General features: G+C 49.5%; 1 protein-coding gene across 1 annotated transcript in view; it reads right to left on the bottom strand.

Annotated features, from left to right (window-relative positions):
- The window catches only part of KDM4C (lysine demethylase 4C), a 187,834-nt gene that overhangs the window by 49,565 nt on the left and 112,895 nt on the right, over window positions 1-25,374 (bottom strand). Inside the window, exons 15-16 of the mRNA XM_045289370.1 lie at window positions 9,797-9,852; window positions 7,551-7,659 (exon numbers count right to left, since the gene is read on the bottom strand). Of these exons, the coding sequence (XP_045145305.1) occupies window positions 7,551-7,659; window positions 9,797-9,852 (165 nt within the window). The remainder of the gene's footprint in view (window positions 1-7,550; window positions 7,660-9,796; window positions 9,853-25,374) is intronic.

Genomic DNA, 25,374 nt, shown 5'->3' with positions numbered 1-25,374 from the left:
ATGCCCATCTGACATTTTCCATTTTACTCAAAAGATTATATGGCTTGGTATTACAGCAATATACAAATTTGACAGCTGCAATCGGATCTGGTCCCTGCAGCAACTCATTCTGACAGTTAAGTGCTATACAGCTACTAATGCACGTTTTTGTATACTACATTTATTCTTTAGAAACCTTCCCGAGTTGAGGTTGTGTACTAAAGGCCCGGAGAACATTATTTTTCGAGCTATTGTCAAATTTCTTACTGGACTTATTAAGCAGCCGGACAAAGCCAAAACAACAGAGCGGATGCGGGGGAGCAGTTTGGAGTCAGGAAACCCCAGGGGTGACCAGGGCTCCACTGGGTTTTTGTGGCTGAGACTCACCCCACGCCACCCCCGGCTACAACTTCCTCTCCGGGTGCCACCACATGGGTTTGAACTGCGAGCCTTTAGGTCAGCAGCCCACGGCATTCCACTTGTACCACCCTGGGGACTGGATAACACCACCCCACCACTGGCATCGGGCCATGTAGGATCCCACCGGGCCATGTAGGATCCCACCGACTCCTCTTGGGGTGAATTCACTATGCAAGGCAAATTCTTCCTCGGCTGCGTTTGTCCATGTTTATTATTTGCTTAGAATTCCTCTTTGACTTTACAATATCCGAACAACTGCCTACATCAGACTGGGAGTCAACCGTGGACATAATGACTTTCTTATTGCCTTTACCACATTCCCCGCCCCCTCCCGCCCCTTTTTAAAGTCATGAGAGATAATCAATATGCCTTTATATTTCCCAAAATGCCCTGCCAGAGATGAGCCTGGCCCATCCAAAAGAGAAAGCCGGGTGGCTGGGTGACCACTATAGCTGTCACGACAGCGGCACAGGGCAGGGAGTGGCCCCGGCCCTACTGCTCGGGCCTCCCAGTTTGAGGACTTAGTGCATGTAGTACATGAGCCGGCTGGCAAGGAGACAGTGTCTCCTTCTAAGGAACAGGAAACACTGGCTGTATTTCTCACCCCGGAATCAACTCTTCGGATGAAAGACCACAGCAAAACCACTCTATTTTCAGAATTGATGTACCTTTCAGAACTATAATCTCTGGCTTTCAAGTTCACCGTCATTTGCCTTCCGGTACAAATCTTCAAGTGCGTGCAGGCTTCTGAGCAGCACGGCATTGTCTAGGCCAGACCAGGATGCCATCAGCCCGGGCATCGCTGTGGATTCCCTGCCTTTTCAAAACAGCATTCTGCATTCAGGGAACACGTGGGCCGACACGGCGGATACAAATCAGGAGGTCAGTGGGTACCCGGAAGCAACACCAGCTATTCCAAAATTCAGTCCTCCTCTGCTAGGGTTGCAGAAATGGGATTTTGAGGGTAAAAGTCACAGGAAAGTCTGGGGACACAGGAACTGAAGGCAGTGAGCAGCAGAACAGGTGTGTCTGGGGCCACGAACAAGGCTGAGCTCCCATGCTTGGTGATGCAGAGCTTACCACCTATTGGAGACACCGCTCTCCAAAGAGGAAGGAGCCCTGGTGGCATAGTGGTGACTCATTGGGCCCCTAAGCGCAAGGTCAGCGGCTTAAAACCACCCGCCGCTCTGAGGAGGAAAGGTGAGGTTTTTCTAGTCCAATCAAGAGTTATTCACAAACCCCCAGGGGTAGTTCTACCCTGCCCAACAGTGTTGCTAGGAGTCAAGCAGGGAGTTCTCCAAAGACGATGTGGGTTGAAAGGCGACAGGGAGATCACAGGTCTGCTGGGTCTTTCCAAGGTGCCGTTTACTTACAGACACTCGTGGGTGTCTGCTGAACCTTCAGGAAGGGACCGGTGTGGACCACAGGCATCACAGGAGATTACACAATGTAAACTAGGTGATCAATAGCAGAAATAGATGAGGTGATACACCCTGGGGGTGTGGTTTGGCAAAACCACAGTCTCTTTGGGGTTTTCTGTGGTTGTTTTTTTTTTCCAACTGGGAAATCAGTCCTCTAAGTACATTTCAGTTCCTGGTTCGTGATTTGCGTTCAAGAAGATTCCATGTTCGTGAGCACACCACCTTTCCAGTGGCCCCAACTGACGTCTTCCTTTCGTGAGAAACCATGGAATCAAGACAAATTCCGAAGCAGAAAATTGCTGAGAAGTGCTGAGCCCATAGGGAAAAATCATTCTCCCTCTGGACCAAGCTCACCTCACCCGACTCAACTGTCCCCACTCGCAAGCCAACAAGTTGGAAGCTCAAACCCACCTGAAGCCCCATGGGAGAAGGATGAGGCCGGATGCTTCCAAAGACATTGACAGCCCTGGAAACCCCATGGGGCATTCCGATGCCATCTGACAGGGGTGCAGGGATTGGGATGGGCTCGGTGGCAGGGAGCTCGTGTTGTTGAGGAGCTCACTCAAGGAACTTTCGACCCTTCCCTTCCCATAACAAGATGACTTCTCATAGACAGCAACCCAGAAGCCCCTGCTAGCAAGGGCTCCATTACTCTATTAATTAACCCCGGGGACGGGTCCTCTACACGAAGGCTCAATATTGTTAAAGAACCCACTATAGATAATGACCATTTGATTTGCACTGTTTATAAACTGTTCATGTATTAGTAAAGCAGAGAAAGATCACCAGGCACAGAGACCAAGGAAGACAGAGCGTCTGGGAAACCGTCTTGGGCACATGGTTTGATGCTTTCGGTATCTGACGAGGAGACACCTGAGACGCCAGGGAGCGGGCAGGGCTCAGGGGCCACGGGCGGGGCCACTGACAGCCCACAGCTGCTTTCCACGTGCTGGGAATCCTTCTGCCTTTACCTGACGGTGCTATCTGAGCCGACATTCGGTCCACAACCCATTCTGCCTTCCACCCTTTCCCAAAGTAAATACATAATTGACATTCTCGGCCAACAACAAAGTTTGTTCAGTTGCTGATAAAAGCTGCAGGTTGAACCAAAAATAGCTTTACAGAAATGCTCAAAGATCACTGAATAAGCCCCCCTGTTTAAGATGACCGAGAGACGGCCAACCATGATGAGCTGCGTGGACACAGCTCTCATAAGTTATATATTCTCTTAACATATATATTAATACCTCGATGAGGTGTTTTCACATTTACATATATTTGATATACACATTTCATATGTATACACACACACACACACAATAAGGAGCTTTCACACGTTGGGCGAGACGTTCAAACGCATGTTTGCCACGAGTTGTTCTTTAAGCCTGCTGCAGTCACTAGCTTTTACCAGGTGGCTTATTATTTATACAGAGAAACATGCATTTGCCTCCAGGGAGAACAGCTCTTTTTATAGGGTTAAATGGATCTGCGCTCTGCAATTCAGCACTTTGAATGTATTTCGGCAGCACTTTCGTGGCACGGCTACCATCCCTTGGGCAAGAGTACCCTAGACCCTCGTATGCACAACACACAGGCACACAGACACACGCAGACACACACCCGGGTGGGTGCCGGTGTGGCCAGGCTCAGATGCTGGAGCAGGTTTAAGACGCCATGTGCCAGCCTGGTGGTGGTGCAGCAGCACCACCTAGTGGCCAGTGAGGAAAGGCCCAGCTTGCCCTTGCTGCTGCTTTGGGTTCAAGAAACAAACTTAACTCACTGCCGTGAGGTGCTACTAAGTCAGGAGGACCCTGTCGGACAGAGAACTGCCCCTGTGGGTTTCTGAGACTGGAGCTCTTGACAGCAGTAGAAAGCCTGGTCTTTCTCCCTCGAACGGCTGGTGTTTTCGAGCTTCTGACCTTAGCAGAAGGTCAGCAGGCCAATGTGTGAGGCTCCTTGGGAATAAACAACTTGTCCTAAATAGGTCACTCCCGTCTAGTCTGAGCAGAGGGCCCAAAACAAAACTCAAAGCCACCAGGACAGGTGTTTTGTGGGCATTACAAAGTCCTACTAACGTATGCAACCCAATCACAGGTCCCAAGATGCAAAGCAGGAACTAATGGCTGGCCTTAGATGAGGCTGTCTGCCCCTATAAAGAGGTGCCGAATTGGACACCTGCAGGGGCACTTCTGCCCTGTCCTACGGGGTCTCCATGAGTCCGAAATGACTCGGAGCTGTGAGCTTCTTTGTTTTTTTTTAAGTAGCATTACATGCAGGATAGATAGGTGTGCAATGTGTGTAAGTGCCACCACCATTACTTTGATGGCCAGCAGTCCTGCTGGTGCACTGGGGAAGCACGCCACTGCTCACTGCAGGGTCAGCCATGCAAGCGGTGGTTGACAGACACTTTGAAAACGAAGGTTCACCTAGCCGGGACACGGTCATTTCAAACACCTGATAGGAAACGAGCTCCAGACAATAAATAAGGAAGATCTACGATCTGACACCCTTGAAGTCGGACATTAGCAAAGACTATTACCGGCCAGAAGCATCAAAACACGGCCAGGGCGCTCTGCTTAGAAGAGAGGCTGGTGCCACTCTGTCCCACTTTTGGGCAGTGTTATCAGGAGGGAGCGCTCCCCAGGGGAGCCACGCTGCGTGGTAGAGGACCTGTGCAAACGAGCAAGAAGCTCAATCAGAGACGCTGACGTGGCGTGGCGGCTGTAACCACGGGCTCTCACAACCCTGGGGGATGGAGCCGGATTGGGCAGTGTTTTCTTCTGTGGTCCACGGGGTCACCGTGAGTCAGCACTTAGTCAAGCATGCAAGGGCTTTGGAACGAGAAACGTCAAGAGGCACAAGCATTCTCATTACTGGCGGCTTGATCAAATCCCTCCCGAATACAGAGGCAAGAAACAAAGCCCCCGGCGTTCCAGCAAGGAGCACAGTCACCGGGCCCTGTGTTGGCCAGTGTGAACCGAGTGGCCCTCTTCTCCCTCACAGAACACTAATCGTCAGGGGGTCTTGACCAGCACGGGGCTTGCCTGCTTGATTTTAACTTCAACAAGTCACGAATGAGGAAATACTCAATGGGATTTTTTGATTCCTAGCTAATATGCACACGTGCTGCCTAGCTTGATTGCTTTGTTGACAAGAGACGCAAAGACACACACACAAAACCAATAAGAGTCATCACTGACAACTCTGAAAAGGGGTGACCCGAGCGGGACCTGGGAGAGGAGTGGGGCTCGGGGAGGGGAAGGGGCGAGAACATGGAACAAAACTCAAGAGCCCTTTTTTAAAAAGAGGCCAGCCTGACTGGTGGTACAGACACGGTGGGGCCTTGAACCATGGCCCCTGGTCACCGTGCAGTCTGCAAAGTGACTCAGCCCACAGTCCCCCAGGGAGCTTCACAGACCAGAGACTGCTCAGCCCCTGGAGACCTAAGGGCAGCACTTGGTCCCTTTAAAGGGCTGGGAGAGAAGGGAGAGTGGAAACCAGGCACGGGGCGGAGGGGGTGGGATAAGTGATATCATCAGTGACTCGAAACGAAATATGTACGGATTGTTGAGTGGAAACCTTCTCTGTAAGCCTTCACCGAATTCAAAATGTTTGAAAATGATGACCGCCAGCCAGGCCAAACGGAAGAGGAGGGTGACCAGCGAGGTAAACTGAGGCACGGCAGCCATAGGGAGATGGTGGGAAATGGCCCCGCCAGGAAGACCTGTGGGAAGAACTCCACTGCGGCCAGCACCCACCCCACCACCCCCTGACCCCCAACTGCGCCCCCACTTGGAGCCAAGTGCAGGCCAGGTTGGGGTGGACACAAAGCCAGCTCCTCCCTGAAGGCAGATGTCCGCAGCCCCACTCTGTGCCCCTCTCTACGGCACTGCCCGCCCCATGCTTGCTGGCTCTGCGGCCCTGTGACAGTCCCCTGGCTCCCTGTGTACCAGTTTCCCCCCTCTGTGAAGCAGGAAGGATGGTGACGGAGTGAACCCCTGGGAGGTGCCGTGAAGAGAAAAGCAAACAGCTGACGTTTGTGGGCATCGCTCACAGAAAGCCTACCATTCTCTCACTCGGTGGCCTGTCTTCTGGGAGTGATGCCAGCCTACAGTCCCTTGTTGCCACCCCTGCTGCTGCTGCTGTCTTCTGCTCGTTGTAAAAACATGTCCCCAGTGGGTGGCAAGGGGTTGATTTCAAGGTTTCCCCAGAAAGTCCAGGAACGGAACAACTGTGTCTTCTCACCCCTGAGAGTCACTGTGAGCCTTTCTGTGGTGACCCCCATTCACTATGTCTCGGTTCATAAAATGTGGGCTGCGTCTCCTGCTCCCACTACCCTACACAGCCACCAGCCACCATCAGAGGGGCCCGCGCTCTGGCTGCCTAGAGTCACTGCTGTGTCAGAGACCCCGTTCGTGGGAGTAGAAAGCTTAGTCTCCCGTAGAGCTGGCAGTGGTTTTGAACTCCCGGCCAAGCAGATTGCAGCCCAATGCCACCAGCTACGTGAGACCCTTGATGGCACTAGGTGAGCCGACAGCATTGAAGGTCACTTGTCTGGAAAGCAAGGCGCTGGCTGGAATGGGAGGGTACTGGTTCACTGCAGTCATTCATGCGGCGTGGACAGAGGTGAATGACCAACCAGGCCCACGGAAACCCACTGCGGCCGAGTGGGCCCGCTTTATAGCGGCTCAACAGGACAGGGCAGAACCTCTCAGGAGAGCTTCCAGAGTTTTAAACCTTTACAACAGCAGGCGGCCTCGTCTTTCTCCCTGGCAGTGACTGGTAAGTTTGGACTGCCAAACGTTTGGTTGGCGGCCCAATGGTTGGCAAGTTCCAGACGACCTGTGAGAAGTCCCCAAAGATCCTCACTCTGAGGGCAAGACCAGTAACCAAAAGAGCAGCGGTTGGGACCCCAAACTGAAGCTCCAAGGTCGGGTGGCGGGGGGTTGTTAAAGAAGATGGCAAGGACAGGTGGCACTCCAGAGCAACATCACAGACAACCGCAAGCCTTTGTCTTGCAGGTGTCTTAAGGTCACCAGGTTTGCCTTTAGGGGGAAATTGCATTAAACATGAAGTACAAGGACCTAAACTTATGATCTGTTGGTTCATAATTTAACACAACGTCAAGGTTTCTTTGATGTGAAGGACACTGAAGACCCATCTTTACAATAAGACACACGTAGGGAAGCTGAAGGTAGATTTTCTAAAGGTTTCTGTGCAGGGCAGATGGTAATTGGCCTGGAGTCAGGGGAAGCAGAAAACCTCTCTAATCCCCATGTTGAAGTAGTGCTAACAACACTATGAATAATAATCAAAAAGGCTTTTGTATTTCTCTGCGGGCTTCTCAGTGGTGCAGAGGAGTGGTAATAAGGTTCGAGACGCTGTATGGCATCAAGACCACGCAGGGAGAGGCAAGAGCACAAAAGTGAACAATTCAAATGGGCATGGAGAGCCGGGCTCGGGTCAGCCCAGCCCAGCCGTGACCTGAAAGCTCTCGTCCCCCAGGACAGGGCCTCTCCCTCCACCTTGATTCACAGGCAACTGGAAGGAGCAGGGAGGATCCACTGGGAAGTCTGCACCAGCGGAAGACAAGGCGGGCGCGACTGAGGGACGTGAAGGGAGGGATGCAATTGCCTTGGAGACGCCCGTCAGAGAAGAAGCCACCGCCTGATACAGCCTCCGACGCACAAGGGGGAAATCGGGGAGGGGAAAGGCAGCGTTGCCACTCACCAGTTTTAATCTCTGCAGAGGGATCCGGCTGATATCGATCTGAGACCTTTCCGGCACGTTAAGGAACCGAACTTCTGGGACAGCGACAGCACACATGATGTGGGCCCACCTACAGAGAAGGGGCACTGGACGTCGGCCAGCATTCCCTGCCGTCGCTCGCCCTCATCCTCCACCCAGGGATGTCCACTCCTATGACCGGACAGCACGCAGGGGAGAAAGGATGCCCACGGTTCACCTGCGAGACACATTGACTGGCTGGTCCTTACACTTTCCTGGATGACACTCGTATAGACTCCTTCGCACACCTGCCACAGCTGATGGGGAGGGTGCGGTAAAGACCCGGGGCCCGATCCTATTAACATGGGTACATTCTCCTTACTAGAACATACTTAGGTACAGGCGCTGAGGACTATGTTCATCATTATACAGCAAAAGACTCGTCCCATTAATAATAGGTATAAATGGGGCATGACAGGCATCTTTTTTACATAATATCAATGCCATAAAGCAACCTAAGACAAGTAGCCTAAGTGTTTTGAAAGGGATTCACATTGATCCCATCTTTAGCGAAATTGTTTTCCACTGTCTTCTTAGGAAAATCAAAGTCCCCTGGAGACGAGCGAAGGCAATTTAACCTGTTTCCTTGTGTTTCCTACTTTTGAAACCCACAACTCCTTACAAATACTGACGTGCTCCCCAAAAGAGACAAGCTCCCCAGCAACACTCTCAGGTTCCTCATAGATGTTACTCCCCAGGTAACAACAGAGGGCCACGAGACTGGCCAGACCCCACCGCCTGTATGGAAGATGGAGACTGACATTGCATTTGAAAATCATAAAACTCCCTCTTGCTTTCAAAGACCCCTGGACGAGGGAACGACTCAACCACCAAAGCCACCAGGCCATGCTCCCATGTCTCAATCATCAGAGCCACAAAGCCGCTCACAGGAAACCCTACCTGTGGTGGCCCCAGGGGAGGAGAACCTGTGACCCCTCTGTCCTTACAGGAACGCACCCCCAGGATCTCAGCGCCTGCCTATGGTATGGAACCTGCTGGAACTAACTGATCCACACTTTTTAGCGGTGTCGAGCACATCAAGTAAGGAAGAGTGGAGATCCAAAGCCAGGAAAAACCCCAGATCCTTGGACTGAACCTATCCAGTAAGTGGTTTGACACTTCCTGGTCAAGAATCAGAAAAGGGTACGTGTAAACGTAATTAAGATCACGCACTTGGTACCTCGCACCAGGGATGGCAACTCTGATGACCCCTGGGCCAGGCAGGGTATGGGCAAGTGTGGTCAAAGGGTAAGTGTGGTTACTGGGGGCCCTGGCCTACAGAGGGCAGGGCCCCATCCCAATGGATGGTGGCCAATGGAGAGAAGCACACCCATTTCTCAAGTCGAATGCAAATCTGGATTTGTTTTAGTAAAATCTCCACACCTTCCAACTTTGGAGCCGACTTATACAATGGCATGGGGGGAGGGGGGAAGTGTCACATAAAATATTCCTTTGGCCTGGGTCTGGTCTGTGAGTACTGCCAGGGACTTCTGCCTGCACCAAGTTCAAGGTGTCTCTACCCTCAAAGGAACCTGTGCTAGTATCCTTCCTACTTTGAAACAGGGTCAGAAGATGAATAAAATTCCCTCCAAAATAGAGCTTAAGGACAGTCACAAAACCCTGATGACCTCCTATATGTGGGGACAACACTCTTTCCACACCCTCCTCATGCCTTCTGCAGAAGCGCACAACTGATGTCTGCTCCCACCTCGTCTAGCCCATGCCCACCCTTTCCTGTCTGCTCCCAGGTCTTAGAACGTAAAGAGAGTGGTGTTGCAAAGCCTCACTAGGACTGACTCAGTCTCTCTCGGGACGCTAGATTTCACTGCTTTCAGACAGACCCTCATTTGATCAACTGAACAGGATTCAAATAACACCACAGGAAACCCTGAGGTTCTAATGGGGATTAGATGATAATGAGATGCCTTCATTCTGAAAAGTCACTTCATTATGAACAGAGGGGTTCTTCCTCAAGGTGTCAAAGATGCGCTCCCCTGGCAGAGGGCACAGTGCTGTTGCAACCTCTGGAGGCACACACAGCATCTCAGTCCACCTCAGGCCTGGATGCCCAGGCTCTGGGACAACGTGAGTGACAGAGGTGGGCGGGCAGCCGTCCCTCGGAAGGGGGCTGGGGTGCTGGGAAGGATCGAGGAGCACAGTGAAATGCAGCCGACCACGGCGGCACTCACGTGTTGTTCTTCGTTTGCTTGAGGGCACCCCCTCTCAGACTGCAAAGGCAGCATTCCTGGGGAGAGAAGACAGGGACAATGATCAGACCCAGCCCACAGAAGGCATGACTGTTTATCTAGAAATGCCCAGAAACTTTGATGTCTTATTTTAAAGTTAACACTATCCAAAAATAAACAATTCTTTTGAAAAAAACACCATCCAGAAGTAGGCCTCAAGAAAGGTGGGGGGAAATGAGAGGAAGAAAGCCGAGGGTACACCCCAAAATATTCTGAACATTCAGATGTGTGTCCGTCCCCGTCGCCCCCCCATGGAAATGCCATCACTGTCCTGGTGTCATTTCAATGGCCACCTCCAGGGAGACTATCACGCAGAGCGGAGCAGCCTGGAGGGCCCTGCCCTGGCTCTGCCCCAGGAACACACAGCTTGGCGCAGCGGGTACAGGCCATCCCCAGGTTACAGAGGTCCCACTCAGGAGGGTCTCCAAGTTCCAAAACAACCCGGTGTTCTACAGCAAATCATGTATCATTACACTGAATTAAATGTTATCATTGGTTGCCAGTATATGGGACATCTGTACTATTATAGAATTTCAAAAGTACGCATTATATGTTAATGGCTCAGAGTAACAAAGGAACACTACTTTGTGACGTGCACTTAAACGTTGCTGCTGCTGTTGTTGTTGTATTGTGTTAAAGATCCTTATGTACGGGAAATATTGATTTAATGGTTGTGATGCAAATGTACCATATATATTCGAGTATAAGTCTCACGAATATGAGCCGAGTCACCTAATTTTACCACAAAAAAACATATTAAAATGTACTGGAAAAGTCGGCTTCTACATGAATACATAAGGTATGCTATATAATTGGACAAACGTCTGACTGCCTGGCCTTAGATATGCACCTTACCTAACTGTTCCAACCTACATACAAAGTCAACGTAAAGACAGACTGAGGGATGGTCCCTAGGGGTCATCAGGCCTCCCTCTCCTGGAACTGGGCGACAGAGGGCACATCTCCTAAGGCTTCTCCTTTGCTCCGAAGTCCACTCCAGTAAGAGGGCAGGAGAGCCGGGCTCCTGCAGACTTCTTTGTGATATAAGAATAAGCAAGGGGCGACTTAAAAGAGTCCTGTTTTCCTGAAAATACCATAACCAGCCACTGGTTCTGTGAACGAAAGGGTTGCAAACATTACTTTGACCAGCCCAGGCTGTGCAGCCCCGAACACAGCCCCCAGGGACAAGGTTCCTCCCTCCTTGCCTCGGTGCCTACCCTGTTCGGCACCTTTGCAGGTCATGGGTCAGTCCCTACTGTCCTTCTGCTAGAAGGTGACTACTGCTGAGAGACTGTCCTTTCTCCCTAGCCACACAAAGAGGTCCAGAAGAGAATAGGGCCAGGCCACAGAGACTCTTCTGTAAAACTAGAATTTTTCTTTAATGACCTGTCAAACGAACTTCTTTTCACGTTAACTCCCAGGACGGCAAGACCACATTTGGAGAGCCGCTGCTGTCTCCCTGGGTTTCGGGTGGTTTTCTCTGCTACACTGTAGATGGAGCCTTTTCTTACCCTCTTCTCCCTTAAGTAATTCTGACAGTTTCACCTAGCTTTATACGGATTCTCTCTGACTTAGATCTATGATTCATAATGGGGTGTCAAACTCCATAGCTTTCATTTCTCTGAGGAGAACAGTACCGAAGAGCAAGGCACGTCCAGCTGTCTACAGAAGTCCGAGTGAGGGCCAGACCGAGAGGGAAGCCGGCTGAAGCTGCCTTCCTGTGTCCTCTCGGTCTCCTGCTCTGATAGCTCAACTTTCCCGGTGGCTAATGAAAGGCTCCCGGGAGCCTGACCTGGCCAGGGTATGTGTGCCCGGATTGAGACAGGAACTGGGAGGAGGGTTTTTTGGCTGCACTCCGAGGACCGATCCCACAGTCCTGGGTGGGAAGACCTTGGAGGAACTGGTTTTGCTGAAGGCCATCAACTACACCGTCCTCAAGGCAAATACTGGAGATGGGGAAGGTGATCCTTCATCGCATTCAAAGTCCTCGGTGTTCTTTCATTGTCTCCAGGGCTTAACGCACCTGCTTGAGAGGTGAGAGACAACACTCAAGTGGGGAGGGGATGAGATGGAAAGGTGAGACGTGGTTGGCCCGGGCATGGAGGCAGCAGTGGGCAGCACTGAGCTCCGCCGCGGAGAACTGGATGCCTGCAGAACGGAAGCAGTGGCGAGGGAAAGCCCAGGGGGAACATTGGGAGAATTAAATACAGCACAACAGCATGGAAGTTGCTTAAGAGTACCTGATTGCCATCCTCAGCGGGGACACCTGTGGTAGCACAAGGCTGCGGCGGGAGGAAAGGGTTCTCTAAACCAGAAAGTGTCGACCCAAGATTCTCCGTGGCGTTGGGAGGAATCCCGGGGAACCTGCTCTTTCTGGGATTGGCAGAGGCCCCGTGACCCAGGGTCAGGTGAACAGGTCCCTTCCTTAGGTTGCCCAAGGCCACATCCTCTGGGAGCTTCCTCTCCAGCCTCACCCGCTCCTTCCTTCCTACGGGCCCTGGTGCAGGCAGCCCTCCACCCTGTCACAGCTGTCATCGGCCCGTTCTCTCCCACCCGGCCTGCTCAATGCTTGCTGGTCATGAGCCTGATTCCAGGCCTGTATCTCCCGGTGGCTGACTGGGAGCTCCACAGGCTCGCCTGACAAGCAACTGGCACCAGCCTGCCATCCGAGCCAACCCCTTCTTCCCTGCCAGAAGAAGAAAGCAACGCCTGCCCTGTGCAGCACACAGTGGAGACAAAGCTCAGGCCTGCGTGAAGGGGTTAAAGGATCCAGACAGCGGCGCTACCCCCGCCAACTGCTCTGAAAAGCATCAGCCTCGAGAGTCCGGGAGACAGGGGGAGGAAAAGGCACAGAGCTTACAGCTTTCTGGTCAGAATGGGAGAGGTGGAGCCTGGAGACTCTGGCCTTTATTCAGCCTCCAGGCAGGTGTGGTACTGAGCATGCACCCGGGGTTAAAGGACACCAGCAACAGGAGACAGTGGAAGAAAGGATGGCGCGGGGAGGGATTGCACTAAGTGAGGTGAAATAGCTGCGTACCAGCTGTGGAATGTAAGACAGGATGTGCTACGTAATCCTTCTCCTAATTCACAATAACCTTGCTAAAAAGCATGAGGCTAATGACAAAGCGTATATCCAAAGCCCCATTTTCCCAGTTTCATAAAAGCAATGCTTGCCCTTAAAACATAACCTCAAAGGCAATCAATGTACAAATGTGCTTTACACACTTGATGCATGTATGGATTGTGATAAGAGTTGTAGGAGCCCCCAATAAAATGATTTTTTTTAAAACATAACCTCCTCATAAGAAACTACATTGCAAGATATTCTGTTATCAAGCAACATATATTATCATTTGTGGGTCCATTGTTTCATCAACCTCGCTAATGTGAGCTAATTTGCCGTCTGAAATGTGTCTGAGAAGTCATATGGCCACGATGCTCCTTAGAAGCTAGTATGGTGAGTCTTCTCTCATTGACTTTGAACATGGTATCAGGAATGACCAGTCCCTGAGAAAGGGCCTCGTGCTTCATAAGCCATGTCACTACCCAACGTTTCAAACCAGCTACAATGAAGGCCCAGCCTAAATTCAAAGTAGACTGATGGGACCCCTAATCTAGACACATGCCAGGAGAAGGGGCAGGCCCTTTCTGGAAGTACTGAAAGTTCACCTGTACAGGCCCCAGACCTTTTCTTTTTTTAGTTAAAAGGGACACTAAAGACCAAGAAAATATGATTTAAGAGAGAGAGGAAAGAATAAAATCAGACCCAAAGGAGACTTAGTGGAATTCTCAGGCACGGACTGCAAAAGAGGTGTGCTGAGAAGGCGGCAGCAGCCAACGAAGAAGACGGAGAACTTTCAGCAGAGATGCGGAACCTGTCAAAACCTTAAATTCTAGAAATGAAAGAAATAGGGCATAAGAAATGTTGATGTCCTTGCATACGTTTAAAGACAGACTTGAAGTGGTAGCACCCAAAAGGAGGAAAAAATCACCAACGCGTGCAACTCAAAGAGTGAAATGGGACTCAAATTTTAAAATCAGAGCGGATCAAGTGGTGGACGTGTGATTTGTTCTGGAGGGTTCTGGAGAGAAAGTGAGCACCACCGAGTAAGAAAATGTGAATGCACGTACACGACATCTCAGCAACGTGCCTGCAGGAGGCGTGCGCGTCTTTGCGGGAGGAGGCGTGCGCACAGGCAAACCCTGCGCGGGTGTTTCTCCTAGAGAACCCCGTTACCTCTGAAGGGAAGGGACTCACCCAAGTTTGTGTCACTTGCCATGTCTGAGTTGTGGTCAGTATGCCTCAAACTTAAAAGGGCACTGAAACAGTGATGTGAACCGGGAAGGACTAAGGTCCAAAGAGAGCACCCACTCACTGCCGGGGCGTCGTTTCTGGCTCGTGGGGACCCTGCAATACGGGGCAGACCTGCCCTCGTGGGTCTCTGAGACGTGATGCCTTTGGGGAACAGAAAGTCTTGCCTTTCTCCGACAGAGCAGTGGTGGTTTTGAACTGCTGACCTGGCAGTTAGTGCGCAATGTGTAACACGCTCCCTAAATGTGTAAGGGCTCCTTAAAGGAGGGAACTAAGCTGTGTTAAATAAACAGTTGCAGGATTTGTGGCCCGAAGAGCAGCAGGACGCATTATTGGTTTATGTGCAGACAACAGCCAACGACCAAACAGAGCAAGCTCTTCCCTGTACACCTCCGGATGTGAGCCTTCGACCATGGCCCACACAGTATTCTTAGTGGCAGTCAGGACTTCTGCATTAAAACACCACTAACACACCTGCACCACAAACACACACTCAACAAAATGCACAGATCGCCCACTACACCCTTTGGTATTAAATGCCACGGGGCTGGCAGGGTGTGGCTGGGAAAAATGAAATTAGAAGACAGAATTTTTAAAAAATAAAATAAAATTAAAAAGAAGACAGAATTTTCCCACCAATTTATGAAACCCCCTGTATCTATAATCTGGAATGGTGGCAGGTGAGATGATTACTCAAAGAGTAAATCAAAGATGGTCACCCCTGGACTCTCCTGGAGTTTCTCCATGGACTGCGACTTCCTTCCACGCTCATCTCGAACAACACCCAAGCTGCTCAGCCTCCCAGAGAAATAAATAAATAAGATTAAACAGTTTGAGTTCACTGCCAACCTCGTTTCGGCTGATGTTTAATGAGCGTGGTTTTTTCCAGAAACAATAACACTTGGGATAAAATGACTCACTATTATAAAGATTTAGATATATTGCTAGTCAACCAACGTTCCCTAAAACCAAACAAAAAATAATAAACTGAAATGCCCGCAACAACATGATCACAAGGCAGCTGTTCTTTGTCTCCCAAGAACAGTCTTAGAAGAGTCATTGTGCCGTCTGTCCCCCCTCCAGGCAAGGAAAAGCTGAATGTAAATGGCTCACACGTTTAGATCCTCTTCTGAACACAGTCCTGCCCTCTGCAGGGCCCTATCTCTCGCCCAACACCCTTGACAGAGCTCCCCTCTGAACCCTGCCTAAGTATTTTTGAAATGCTGTTCCATAAAATAAGGGGAGGAAAAACCACCATTGAGATGAACAGCTTGTATACCAATTTACAACATGGAATGATTTTTTTGGTCTTTTTACGGCTCAGTTATTAAACCAGGAAAAAGACTGTTTGTAAGCGAAGTGCTGACACCACACTCGGGGCCGTGGTAGAAGGGCGCCGCTGGAAGACGAGGAGTCGTTCATTACTTGGAGTGGAGGGAAATCGTGTTCCAATGGTCGTCTATAAAACATCCCTTACAGAAATGCCAATATGCATGCTCTCAGGCTGCCGCGTAAGACACTCTCATTTTAGCTGACGTAACCGTAAGTGGCACGAAAACCAATTTTCAGTGCCCTCGAGAAAATTATGAGATTCAAGTGCTCCCTTATACATACACACACACACACACACACACACACACCCCTTATCTAGCTGATGTGCTCATAACAGAAATGCAAAACCCTAAAACAGGGCTGTCTGGGATGGGAAACAGAGAGCAATTAATCACATGAAGGGACCACTCGCTCACAAACCGCTGATCTTTCCAGAAAACATAAAGAGTCATTTTGGAAGCCGTGGCTCATTTGTCAGGGCTGGAAAGGGGACCAGATCCCACGGAGGCCACGGCTGCTGGGAGTGCTGACCGGGTGAGGAATGGAATGGCAGGCACCCAAAAAGGTGCTAAATAATAATTCTACAAGCAGGACCCTAATTGTAATGCCCATATCTGTAGGGAAAGTACAAACATTTCTTCGTTCAACAATATTTCTTTTGTTTGTTTGTTTGTTTGTTTGTTTGTTTAAAGATCATTTTATTGGGGGCTCTACAGCTCTTATAACAAGCCATACATCAATTGTATCAAGCATATTTGTACCTATGTTGCCATTATCATTTACTTTCTATTTGGGCCCTTGGTATCAGCTCTTTTTATCCCTCCCTCCCCCACCCCTACCCGTGTGACTCCTTGATAAATTATAAGTTATTATTTTCGTATCTTCCACTAACCGCTGTCTCCCTTCACCCACATTTCTGTTGTTCATCCCGTGCCTGCCCCCCAGGGGGTGTCAATCAGTTCCCTCTTCCTCCCCTCCACCCCGCTACCCTCCTGGTATCACTACTCCCCTTTCTGTTCCTAAGGGGTTTACCTGACCTGGATTCCACATTGACAGCTCTTATCTGTGCCTATGCGCATGCCCCAGTGTAGCCCTAAGTGAAAGGCAGGAGTGGGGTCATAATAGTAGGGGTGAGGAAGCCTCAGTGGGAAGGTAGTCATAAGGATCAGTGGACAGACCTGGAATGATGTATGTTTTGCTAGGGTTTTTTTCTCTCTTTTTATTCCATCTTTTGTTTTCTTTTTTTTTTTTTTTGTCTCCATTATTGTTGGTTTGCCCACCTATATAAGATAGGCCTGGGAAGTAAGCTCCAAGAGAAAGCAAGAGGAACAAAGGTTGGCAGGGGGTGGGGGGTGGGGGAAGAAGTGAGCAATCAACACTATTTGTTGATGTAACAGGTTCTAGACCAGCGTTTCCCAAACTGGATGGTCTTCCATGAGGGGTGCTGAAATGACCGTGGGGGCAGAGGGGAGATGCCCAAGCAGATACCGACAGTTTATCCTGGATTACAGATCGTTGCATAAAAGTTTTTATTGGGTTGTGGGGGGAGACCCACTGGATGAATGTTGTATGCAAGCATTCTTTACTAAAAGGGGGGCAGCAGGCAAGATGAGTTTGGGAGCCTACCTTCTAGACACCAGACAAGAGGGGTGAATAAAGGCCCTGCCATGAAAGAACTCGCATTCTAATTGGGGCTCAGACTAAATCAATGAGCCCATCATTTAGATGTTCGTGCTAGGAAAGTGGCCCTGAAAGATGGCTGCAGGCAGACCCTGGCCCGTTCCTCTGGAAGGGTGGTTGAAGAGGGAGAGAGTTGGGCAATGGCATGACCTGACCCAGCAAAGAAGTTGCTGAGACCCGAATAATATTGGAGGTGGTGATGAGAAGTGGCCAGACTCTCAAAAGTAAGGAACACAGATTTGCTACTGGGATAGATGTCGCCTTGAGGAAAAGCAGCAGCCCAGCGTAGGCCTCAAAACGTCTTGATCCAAGCACTCCTGAGAAATGTATTGGCCTTTGAGACACCCCTGGGCAGGCACGGGGTAGATGATTCACAGGAAGTGGACATATGGGGCCACAGTTCGAGGGTGGGGGAGCACACAGGGAAAGGATGGGCTGTGTTCATGCCACCAGCATGCTATTAAACTCCTGAAAACCAGAGATTGGAGGGTGTTCATGCAGAGAGGAGAAGAACCCTGAGTTTGGGCGCCTGGAGAATATTAGCATCAGCAGCAAAAAGCAACCAAGCAAACTCACTGCCATGGAGTCGACTGGGACCCTATAGGACAGGGTAGAACTGCCCCTGGGTTTCCCAGACTAAAGCCTTCCCCCATGGAGGGGCTGGTGGCTTTTCAAACTGCTGGGTTTGTGGATCACAGCCCAGCACTTAACCGTTTGGGGTCCTGAAAATCAGGATACGTAGGTGCCACTGCCCCAGTAGGTGTAGAAATGCACGGTAAATGCATCCCTTTACCACAAGAAAGAGATGTTTCCAATGTCAATGCTGGGTCAAGACCTGTGATTGGGGTAGGCTGAAGCCGGTGGGGAAAGGTAGTCAAGTGGAAAAACTTTTAAAAGGCAGGCATTCCAAGGAGTTTTACTCTGTGTTGGTGCAGAGAAACCGGAGCTTTGGCTGGCAGGGAGGAGAGGTCAAGTGTGGGTTTGTTTGAAGGCAGAAGAAATAGCAGCTCTTGTGAATGGTAAGGACAACCTGCTAGGTGGTGGGGTGCTGGTGATGTGGGGGAGAGGGATGATTACTGGGATGAAGACCTTGCATCCAAGAACGGGACCACCTTGGTCAGGAGTGGGCATCCACCAGCTATGATGGGAGGTGTGGGCTTGCAGGAGATCTCTTCCGGGGCCTCCCCGAACTCATCTGAGAGTGGGGGGTTAACCAGTGCACCAGGAGGGTGGAGGGAAGACCGGTGGCAGTGTGAGCCCGCTGGCAGGGACAAACAACGTAAGAACCACCTGCATGCCGCATGCTTCTCTCCAGCCCCTCTGGGCTCCAGGGCAGAAAAGACATCTCGCTGGACTGGCTGGGTATGAGTTCCGTCCGGGGTGAACAATGATGGAGACTAGGGCAAGAGAGCAGACTTGGGGAGCATAAGCAGCCAGCAAGAGATGTAAAGACCAGAGGAGGAGCTGTAAACAGCTGAAAGGCTTTCTGAAGCTCATGTCCCAAGAGGTGAAAGGATTGTTGAAAACAAGGGACCCCAAGAAATATTGGCTGAGTCGGAGAGACAAAAGGGGACAGGCTGAAGCGATGCCGGAAACTGAGAGATGGCGCTGAAACACACGCCCAAAGGAATGCTCCAGTTACCAGTGAAAAGTACTGTTAGGTAGCAAGAAACAGGGACAGAGGGTGGTCCCTCTCCATTCCTGAAAGTCCCCCTACAGGAGGTTGGAAGAGAATCAGGCAAGCCCTTAGCCAGGCATAAAGATTAAGTGGGCGGCCCAAACTAGGCCCAGGTGGGCTTACTTCAGCCAATGGGGTCAATCAATACCTCCGACCATGCCTCCCAGCCAGAGGCCTCAAATACCTTGACTTTGAGACCACCCTTTCTTTGCCCTTTAGCTCCACTTGGCTGTGTTGCAGTCTTTGCGGCCTCAGGCCACCACGTGTGGGTGCGCAGTCCCACGAGGCTGCCCGTGGAAAGTGACTGTAAAGCCTGACACTTCTTCCGTCCTTTATAAAAAACTCACTTGGATCACAAACCAGGCTTCCTATGAATTATTTCTCCTGCGAAGCCAAGAACCGAAGTATCTCCCAACCGAGAAATCTAACCGTACCACCGCCATCTACAATGGCTATGAGATTCCTTCCCCACGGCTGCACCAACCAATCATCTCAAACAAATTAATGGCCTCAAACACCACAAATGCGCATGGCTCTAAGGGTCTGCATTTCAAGTTGAGCCTGGGTGAGCTAATACTAAGAATGCGGCCGGGCTGCCTGGCAGTTCCTGGCTTTTGGCCAGACTCTGCTTCCTGGGCCCGCCCCCTCTTTCTGATCCTTCACTCTTAGACCGTCCTTCCTCTCCATCTTCAATACTCAGACCTCTCCTGCCTCCGAATTTAAGGTGCCTGCAATTACACTGGTGGTCCCAGATAGCCCAGAATACCTTCCCAATCTTGAGGTCAGTTGGTGGGCAACTTTAATCCCATCTGCTATCTTAATGCCCTTTACATGTAGGATAAGCTATAGGTTTCAGGATTAAGACATAGATATCCATGGGAAGAGTGATCACGTGGGCAACTTGAAAACATCACAACCCAAAGCAGAGCACACACATGAACCCCTGCCTCCCCCCTCCCCCACTGCATGAGAATCTCACGAGCACCTATGTATGTGCTAAGGATTTTAGACCACATGATCTAACATGCTGTGGTTACAACATGATAAACCAGAAAGGTCTTACTGTAGGCACCTGCTTCAGGTGCCTGGCTTCTTAAGCCCAGTGTAATAGGTGTAAGGTATTGAAGGAGTGCTTGGGTGGGGTGGTTCTAATGAGTTATAATACTCAGCAGCGGCTAAGTGAAAGAAAGGTTGGAGGTTCAAGTTTGCCCAAAGCCCCTTGGAAGAAAGACTTGGTAACCGGAGAAATCAGCTAGTGTCAGCCCTAAGGATAAGAACAGGAATCAGACAAGAGCAATTTGCAAGATGAGCTCGGCACCTGAGGGAGTAACCAAGTTCATGGCACAGGAAGGGCTCAGAAAGGGAGGGGCAATGGTTTTTAAGTGTCAGTGTCACCAAAGGGTCTGCATGGACACCCTGAATGGATGTCAGTGTCGCTGTGTATGGGGTGGGGTGTTTGTGGGGAAGTGGAATTAAGAGATAATGGAGTAAATCTAGAGACAGCTACTCAACCCACAGTTCCTTGGGGTCTGAAGGGGAACTCACCAGAATGAAGACAGTGTTCTCGAATGGATTGTGGTGAAGAATGCCCAGGGCCATTTAAGTAACCAGGGAATGGCACGATACAGGAATGACGGGTCAAGAAAACGGCTAAATCAAAAGAAGAAAGGATCCTGGCATTGTCCCCACACATCTTCTGAAGCTCCGTCAGACTCTCAACAACAAATATGACAAATAAGATGTTGAAGAGAAAGAAAACCCACAGCTCTACTCAGACCCCAGGGGTCGCCCTGGGTTAGAGTTGACTTGCTGACAACTGGTCCATGGAGGCTCAGCCGGTGACTACACAAAGCCACACCAGACTCGCCTCGACGGCTGGAGGGAGGCTGTGCACCCTGGACAGTGCGTGCAAACACCGCTCCGGTCACGGGCGTTTTCCTGAGCCTATTTGTGATGAGCTTCAAACACCCTAGTGTTTCAAAGATTGATGAGTGCCATTCCACAAGACAGACGGACGAGCTGGAACGGCCAAGTACTTTTGGAAACCTGACAGGCAGTCCCCGGGTTCAGGCCGGTTGGATGTGGAGGGTCTGCATTGAGTCTTACTGTAGGCAGGCTTGCCAATGACCCGAAAGCGCTACAAGGAGCAAGTGGAGGGGATGGGGATCAAGAATGAGCTGTGGGCAGGGGTTGGTTCGATCGTGTCACAGGGAGGGCGAGTTCACGTCACATCACAGCAAGGCTCGAGAGGCCCACGGCCTACTGAAAGATGGCGGCCACCCATACTTCTCTGCAAGTGAGGGTGTGGCTCTCCAGAGTGCCACCAAAGAGCTAAGTTCACACATCAGGCTCCTGAAAGGTGTCCCTGAGCCTCTTTTGCGCCCCCCATTCCAGAGTCTCAAACCATAGCTTTGCCCAAGAATTCTGGTCTATTCCTCCTCTGTCACTTCATCAGCCAAGACAGCAGCTCCTGAAAGCCCTGCATCAAAAGGCCAGTGGGAGTCGTCCCTAAGTCCATAAAGTCGTACAGAACCTGAGGCCTGCTGGCATGTGCTCCACAAATGAACAGTAGCTTCCTTGTATAATCCCTAATGTCTCTAAGGATTTTCAGAGGGAAAATATTGAAAGGAGGGAGATTTCGCCTCCTCTACTGAGTTATGAAGCTGTCGTCTCTCTTCTCTTAATGTTTAGCATGATCCAAGGAAACTACCTCTAACTATGAAAAAAAATCACCCCACAGCTGCTGGCCTGAAAGCGAGACAGCAGACTAGCCAAGCATCTTGGTATTTGTTTCCAAATACATCTGTCTGCACATTGAAAATGTCATTACGTACACCAGTATGAAAACCAATTGCCATTTGAAGTTTGCCGGGCACCTCAGCCATATCTAGATGGCAAGCCAGGGACAGGAAGGGAGAATAAAAAAAATTTTTTAATTTAAAACCTACCGGTTGCCCTCAAGTCAATCCATCTCGTAGCAAACTCAGCCACGGCAGCCTCCTCTGTGTCCAAGGAGAGCTCTGCTCCAGAGGGCTTGCGCTGGCTGACTGTTTGGAAGCTGATCATCGACCGGGCCTTTCTTTCACTGTGCCTAACTCTTCGGTCAGGCGCTCAGCACTTGGTCATTTGCACCACCAAGAACCTCTGAATGCACAGCTGGTCAGAGGTCCTCACTGCTGCCACCGGACGGTGTTTTCAGGCTCCTGAGAAAAAGTGAGTCCGGTTGGATCACTTTATCTGTCTTTGTTAAAACTGCGAAAGTTGGCTTCCCACTGAAAACCCAGCAGGTGGATTTGCTTCTTCCCAGCATGCCTTTCGCTAACAACAGACAAAGGGCTCGGTCTCTTGATCCTGCTACAGGGTTCATTTGCGCCATCCTGCACTGCGCTCCCCCATCTTCCACCCTTGGAAGGTTCTCCCTCCCTCTTCATTTCTGGGAGAGGTGCCTGCCGTGTGGACCAGAGCCCCCGGGGCCCTCACACCCCGGTATGCTGTACAGTGTGCTGTGCTCCCATAATGCCCGTCATTATTCTTCCTGACTCCCTGTGCTCCCCGGTGGAGGCACTGAAGATTAATGAGGCATTTGTTCTCAATCAAGAAGCTATTTATGAATACAGTTCCACTTACAATAAGCTATGCAGACTGCTCTTCCTTTTCTCTGTGAAAAATGGGGAGGGGTGTTTATTGAGCAAAAGGGAGAAGAAAGAGGCGAGAAAAATGATTTGTGACTTTTCCCCTGTAAGCAGTTTCCTGATGGAAAGGCCCCCCAACCCCCCACCCCTTCATAGCTAGGCTGTCAGGAGAATTGATGCCTTCCACTGTGCTGTTCCGTTTGGCTAAAGTAAAGTAATTATTACCACCCTGGCCTTGGGAGCCCATGTTAAGTCCTTGGCTGCCCAGCATGAGCTACCTCCTTGGAAGCTCGGTGGTAATTTGGGGCCCACCTGAATGACCCACAAATGGGAGAGAGCGAGCCTGGTTAGAGGTCCCTAAGGGCCATCTCCATGGAGTGAGCCCTTGGCTACGAGTGGCTGCTACCTACTGATGAAACACCTCGCTCTCAATAGGGACACAGCCTGTCTTCTTCCACTCCCGCCACTCCTAGGGGGACCAAAGTGAGCCTTGCCATCCGCCAGCCTCGCAACACCAGGTCTTAAAAGGATCGTGAGGGGGGCTGAAAAAAAAGAACCAGCCAAGTCCAAATCCATGGGAGTCACCATGGCACCGTGACCTCTCCAGGCCACAAGTCAATCTGATCTACAAACCACTCGCTCTGATCTACAAAGACACCGCAGGCTCTCCACAAAAGGAAAAATGTCAATGGTGCTGTCAGTTGGGAAATTGGATGCAGAAGATTACCCAGTTCTAAAAGAAGTCAAAACTAGAGTAAGCATGAGAGAACAGAAAACTGGTCAGCTCAATCACTCACCGCACGCAGACAGTAGCCCATTGTCCAAGAATTTGGTGCTCTGGGTGTTTTCAGGACAAACAAAACATTCAGCAAAGCTGTTCAGAATCCGGCAGAAACTCAAGGGCCACCAGGCAACACAGCTCTCTCAAGACACAGGTTAGTGATCGTGTGCAAATCACTTATCCTCCTAAACTCACTGGCTCATTGTCTGTTTGAGATTATTAAACTACAGCTAGATGTCTGGAGTCCTCACCTGAATTAAATTCTGTTAGTTAAAAAAAAAAGTGCACCTCCACTACTTACATTCTCTTATACTCTAAGTCACCAGTTATTCTGAATATAGGAGACTTCCAAGAGCCTAATGATCAGTCCTGTCAGTAACATCCATTATCAAGCAACACCAGTATTTTTATTTGGTGACATGAAAGGGGGATGAAATTTGTATGACAGAATAAACCTAAAAAAAAAACTCCAACAGAAATTTTCTTGAATGATCTCCACTCAAAGTAAACACCTTGAGATTCAACCTAAGAGAGATTTAAGGTAGCTTGTTCTCTGAATGTTTCTTTATGTATGCGTTGATGGTGTTTCCACTTAGCTAGGCCATATTTTCAGTAGTACGTAATTGTCCCCTATTTTGCAATCTGATGTAATTACCCTGCATATTACATTGTAAATCCTGAACTCGATGCCTTAGTGATGCAGAATAAGCTGCGGTTTTGATACTGATGTAGGATACACTCCATAGGATTAGGTTATATTTTGAGTCAATCTCTTTTGAGAAATAAGAATAAAGAGATTAGCAGGGATTTGGAGGGATCTACTACCTCCAAGAAAGTTGAGCTAAAAGTGAAGTGGGACTTTTAGACCAGAATCACTGTACCGAGAACATGCCAGACCCAAATGAAGTTTGAAGCCAAGGCACAAAGGATGCTAGGCCCACAGATGTTAAAAGGACACACGGTCATTCCTCAGTGTTCCAGAGTGGGAGAAAGCCTTCCCCTAAGACTAGCACCCTGAATTGGGACGTCTAGCCAGCACCACTGTGAAAGAATAAATTTCTGTTTGTTAAAGTGATTCACTTCTGATGGTGCATTAAAAAAAAAAACACCAAGGTTCAATCTATACAAACCAACCTTAATGCATTGTTGGGAGTCAAACACTCTATCTACCCACTACATCACCTTCTTCTACCACATTATTATTGTGCACACGTAAATGGAAGAGCTACAGAGCTTGTGTTTCACAGTTCTCCAAGATACCAAGAGTTGCCAGCTTTCCATAAGGTGGATTGGTTTTTAACTAATGAGATTTTAGGGTTGGGCTGTAGATTAAAGGACACTCCAAAGATTAGGACTTGTCTATAAATGACTTATATTCATTAGTCAACTTGAAAACACTGTGGTGTGCGGTGGGCTTTATAAAGATCAATACCTGCAGGACATCTGGAAATTAGTTTTGTGACTATGATTTATGCGGCAAAATGACTCTGCTTTCTTTCAGAAGTCAGACACAATGCAGCCAGAGGGCATAAACAGTAACCATTACCCAATCTGTCGACTTCATGCATTACAATCAAGCAATAAATAAGCAAATCTACAAGGAGCAAAATAGTGGCTATCTGGAATCACCAGCGTGGCATACACCCCTCTTGGTAAGAAGATACAAAAGCATGTATCCACGTGATCATCAAGAAATAAGGTGGTAATGTCGACCTATTGTTCCATTTTTAAAATGAGCAAATAAGGGGGAAAGGGCTGTACAAATCTTTTTTAAAAATACAAAAGTTAGGGTTTTGATTTCTTAAGAACCTTTTAGGGAAAAAACAGTACTCTATTTTTATGACAAGTATATTAAACAACTGCATTATTCTGATGTGTACAATGAGTGCCTTTCGGTAGATAATATGTGCAACTAGTTTAAGCAGTTCACGATGCAGAATGAGAATTCTAATCCATAAAACATTTTTTTATTATGATTACAGAATCTACTTAATTGCTGGGAAATAGCCATCCTGCACACACACACACACAAAAAGTTGAGTGGCTTTTAAACACTATTACTAGCGAGTGCAAATATTCTGACAAACTTCCCCAAAAGTAAGGAGG

Source organism: Echinops telfairi, unplaced genomic scaffold (genome assembly GCF_000313985.2).
Source record: "Echinops telfairi isolate 266 unplaced genomic scaffold, ASM31398v2 ScPeMD7_25;HRSCAF=90, whole genome shotgun sequence".
In the NCBI taxonomy this organism is placed as follows: Eukaryota; Metazoa; Chordata; class Mammalia; order Afrosoricida; family Tenrecidae; genus Echinops; species Echinops telfairi.
The sequence above is the reverse complement of the archived record's forward strand: the minus strand, read 5'-3'. Positions and strand labels throughout refer to the sequence as shown.